Source organism: Littorina saxatilis, unplaced genomic scaffold (assembly GCF_037325665.1).
Source record: "Littorina saxatilis isolate snail1 unplaced genomic scaffold, US_GU_Lsax_2.0 scaffold_530, whole genome shotgun sequence".
Taxonomy (NCBI): Eukaryota; Metazoa; Mollusca; class Gastropoda; order Littorinimorpha; family Littorinidae; genus Littorina; species Littorina saxatilis.
In genome coordinates this window covers 50510-55008 of record NW_027126781.1, presented here as the reverse complement: position 1 = coordinate 55008, position 4499 = coordinate 50510, and the positions used below count along the sequence as shown (strand labels likewise).

Below are 4499 nucleotides of genomic sequence, written 5' to 3'. Positions count from 1 at the left end.
AAAAAAATAACCCAAGTTCCTTTTTCGTTCTTGGCTAATGCGGCTGAAGTTTCTGATTGCGATACACGTTTCACATTCTTCAGTTAAGCATTGTAAATATCGTCAATAAGAAAGACAAAAGACGCAAAGAATTATAAAGCAATAATTATACTATCAGCAAAAGCACCAACACCTAGCCTAAGGTCTAGTGTATTATGGTCTAAATTCATCGTAACATCAATTACCATCAGAACTCCAAAAAGAGTGCATGGATTACGCATGCAAAACCAATAGGAAACTGAAGAAATAAAACATTAAAAAAAAATAGCAAAAGAGTCATAACCGAAAACAAATGAGGGAGGAAAAAACGGGAAATACATATTGAGCAAAAACATTACCAGAACGCAATTTTACAATTTAAAAAGATCAAGTTCCTACACTAACAGAGAGAAAGGAGGCAAGATGGAAATGTGGTGAAGCTCGGTTCTTGTTTCTCTGAGAGAGAGAGAGAGAGAGAGAGAGAGAGAGAGAGAGAGAGAGAGAGAGAGAGAGAGAGACAGAGAGAGACAGAGAGAGAGACAGAGACAGAGAGACAGAGAGGGAGGGAGGGAGGGAGGGTGAGAGAGAGAGGGAGGGAGGGAGGGAGAGAGAGAGAGATGATTTAAGAGAGAGAGATGATTTAAGAGAGAGAGAGAGAGAGGAATAAAGAGAGAAATGAATAAAAAGAGAGACTGAGAGACAGGGAGAGGGCTGGAGGTGAAGGGGAAGCTGTAAGCAACAGTTCTTACCAGCAGTAAGAACACAATTTGAGGTAACACTGACATAATTATCAGAGTTTGAATGTGTTAACCCAGGAGAAAAGGATAACAAAAATCACCTCCAAAACACAACAACAAATGTATCTAATGCAACCGCTCCGAGAGAACATTCGGTGTTGTACCGCCAGCAAAGAAAAGATATAGTTTTCGCAAACAGGAGGGGACAGATACCATAGATAGAAGATTCCCACATCTTATCTTCCAGTTCTCAGGAAATGCCAAACAAGTGAGCCAATTTATACACAACTGTACACCTTTACAATTTACATGAGTACATGTCTTGAGATCAATAAAAAAAACTTGCAATGTCAAGTTAACACACTGAGTCATTCCACTCACACTATAAGTCAACACCATGTATATATATACAAAAACACAACAGGAATCTTCCATCAACGAATAAAACCCGAATGTTTGAAGACACTGATACAAAAAGCAAAGTTCCATCCAATTTAAACGTAACAGGAACTGAACGAGGTAAGACTCTTCTCGAGTATATTATGTACACGTAATCTCTCCCTCGTCGTCTTTAGCTTTTTGTTTTTACACTGGCATTCCAAATCCCTTCACGAACTCAAGTTACAACTCTTCACGTTCAAGCCTACCATTACACACACCCAGCGAAATAAATGTCGAATACATGATTGTTTACTGACTAAATCTTCAGGCTTTTTTTGCGTGATGACTAGATCCATGACTGGACAAGTAATTTACAAAATTGAGAAGAAAAACAATTATAATCAGAAAACAAGATGATGAGTTGACTCCAAACTCCACTCCTGACTCTACCACTACGACGGACGTTTTGTGGAATTGATGGGATATAATTGAGGGTGGTGGAAGTGGGGGGAGGGGGGGGTTAGGTGGCGAAGGTGAAACCTTCTGACCAGGTGAGTACTAATGCCTAAACGTTCATAATGCAACTGGCTTTGACTTGATTTCTGTGTGAAAGTGATCAATCTCCTTTTACTCTCCTTTCAGAGTAAACACTGAAGATAGAAGGTAAAACTTCACCCACTTCCACTTCCAAAACAAACCATTCACTGACCCAATGAATACCATCTGACCAATCATTTCAATGAAAGCCGTCACGAGACATACAACTGACCAACCACAACCTGGCGTTTTCCTATATCTGGAACCCGTTTCGAACCAATCAATGCAAAAGGCAAAACATTTTATCAAAAATTCAAGAGAAGCTTTTGTGAAGTCTGAGCTTAACCAAATAAAGTGGAGGGGGCGGGGGGGGGGGTGGGGGGGGGAAAATGGGGGGGGGGGAGAGTTTGCAAACAATGAAAAGGATAAAGTTAAGTCCTTGATCACTTTTATTTGCATAACTCTTTGCAAGAAGCAGACGAAGAACAAAAAGAAATCTGAATGTCTCAAGAAAGTGCCAGTAACGGCTATGTGTATGTATGGAAGCGTCTTACACATCTCACAGATATTTCTACATGCAGGACTACGACAAACCACTCTTATACACATTGAAATGACCTACTTTCACTGTCAAACTGTAGTGATACGGAACGACAGCTCAGAATGCAGGTGCAACATTATGGTCAAGAGAGGATAAAATAGATAGAGTGAAGAAACTGGGAGTAATCTAATTAGTCGTCTACTTTCATCAGCTAACAACAAGCTACCCTACCCAGTGTAGTACAAAACCATAAACACAATATCTACATAGTTAAGGAATAAATGGTAACTTTACACTATTCAATTTACTTTTATATATATGAAAAATGAACATGGAAACCAAAGAGGAAAATGAAGGGAAAAGACAAACCAAACTGACATTGCACGGCGGCTTTGTAATGAAACCGATGCATGTGTTTCGAATTATGACATAAGCACGAACAAATACATTAACATGTATAATACAAATTCATGAAACTCGATATAGGTGAGCAAATCATCGTGAATCTTAAAAATAGAGAGTCCGACATACTCAAAGGGTACATGTGATAAGTTTAAACATTTTATTTCAACACCGATAAAGCCAAACAAATCTTAAAAAAAAAAGTATCATAAAAAAACCAGAACAATAAGGTAAGGTACAGAAAAAGAACGTCTACAGAAAACTATCTCCATAATGACATTAAACCTGTCACTGCATATCAAACAAAGGCAGAAGAACTCTAAAATAAAGTATGAAACCACTACGTTCATCTACATAAATTCATTGTGCGTTTTTGACAGCAGATACAGAACGTATACGAATTTTAACAATTGTAAATTGTAAACACAAAATCTTCAGCTGAACAATGAAAAAAAAAGCTTACCCTCGCCACAAACAACCAACTCACCTTTCCCCACCCTCGGCGACATGCACACTTGTTCTGAATTAACCCCACCCCCACAAAAATAAATCAACCCCCACTCCCAGATACACATGATAATGAATCCATCCGCTTCGACAAGAAAGTAAGCAAGCTTACACCCATGTCGTATTCAATATCAAAATAGTCTGAACACAGTCCAGTCATTCAGGAATGCAGTTCTGCATAACTGCAGTCGATAATCATCCTACTGTGCATTCACTGAGAATTACATCCAATACCTACATGCAATATTTTGCGAAGTCCTCGTCAGAAAGATACTCAGTTTCTTTTTTCACCCATTTTTGAACACAGTCCAGCCATCAGGAATGCGCATTCATTGGGAATCACATTCTATACCTACATGCAAGATTTTGCAAAGTCCTCGTTAGATAGATATCCAGTTCCATTTTTCACATATTCTTTCCCGTGCAAAAGGTTTAACACAAAAGTAATCTCTTCTGTCCTCGAATTTTCTTTCCCTTTCGAAGGACTTTAACGGAAGATCTTGGTGATCGTCCAATAATCTACTAGGCAGCAAGGTCATTTGCATAAAATACATTTGCATAAATCATGACGTACGGGACACACGTCCAAGTCCTTGTTTACTGAGCGCTAACATCCCGTCCTCTCTAGTCAACATTTTGGAATAATAAATTCTTAATGACTTTTTTTTTAAAGGTCCATACTTCTTATCATAAATATGAATTCTGAACTAATTTTCAGTATCACTACAGTTACACTAGATATTAATCAGCATCAAACTTGTGCGTAAGATAAGTTGTATCTGGAAAAATTAAGTCATAACTGCAAAAACAAAATCCTAGTCAACAGACATAATCCAACTGTGAAAAAGAAATCAAGTAAGAAAAATATAGGGTTCAACCTGAGTTTGAATTGTCGTTTGCAATGTAACATTTCAGTTTACTACAAAGGAATATCTTTCATCTCTGTACAGCTCTATACAGCTGAAATATCATTTTTCAGATCAATCAAAAACTCACTTACACAGGTCTGTACAGTGTCAACTCTCTCTTTCAGATCATACAACATCTCTCTCTCTCTCTCTCTCTCTCTCTCTCTCTCTCTCTCTCTCTCTCTCTCTCTCTCTCTCTCTCTCTCTCTCTCTCTCTCTCTCTCTCTCTCTCTCTCTCTCTCTCTCTTTCTAGCTTGCATCGACCTTACTGCCGGCGGTTGTATTGCTGGAAAATCTTTCCGTCCACAGATGTAACCACGAAGACATCATCGTCCTCCTCATCTTCCTCGGCATCATACTGCACGTACGAATACTGTCCTTGATTCCACTGGAGCACACCTTGAGGAGAACACCCAGAGTCCATGGGATCTGCATCGCTGGAGCTGCCCATCGTGCTAGCGTTCGTCA

The 4499-nt window shown here is 39.0% G+C and overlaps 1 protein-coding gene across 2 annotated transcripts in view; it reads right to left on the bottom strand.

Moving 5' to 3' along the window:
* Positions 1 to 2060: 2060 nt before the first annotated feature.
* LOC138955270 (protein c-Fos-like) overlaps positions 2061 to 4499 on the bottom strand; it is a 33084-nt gene continuing 30645 nt past the window's right edge. For both annotated transcript variants that reach the window (XM_070326904.1, XM_070326905.1), the window contains one exon: positions 2061 to 4499. This exon is cut by the window's right edge and continues 643 nt beyond it. In XM_070326904.1, the coding sequence (XP_070183005.1) occupies positions 4297 to 4499 (203 nt within the window). In that variant the 3' untranslated portion in view covers positions 2061 to 4296.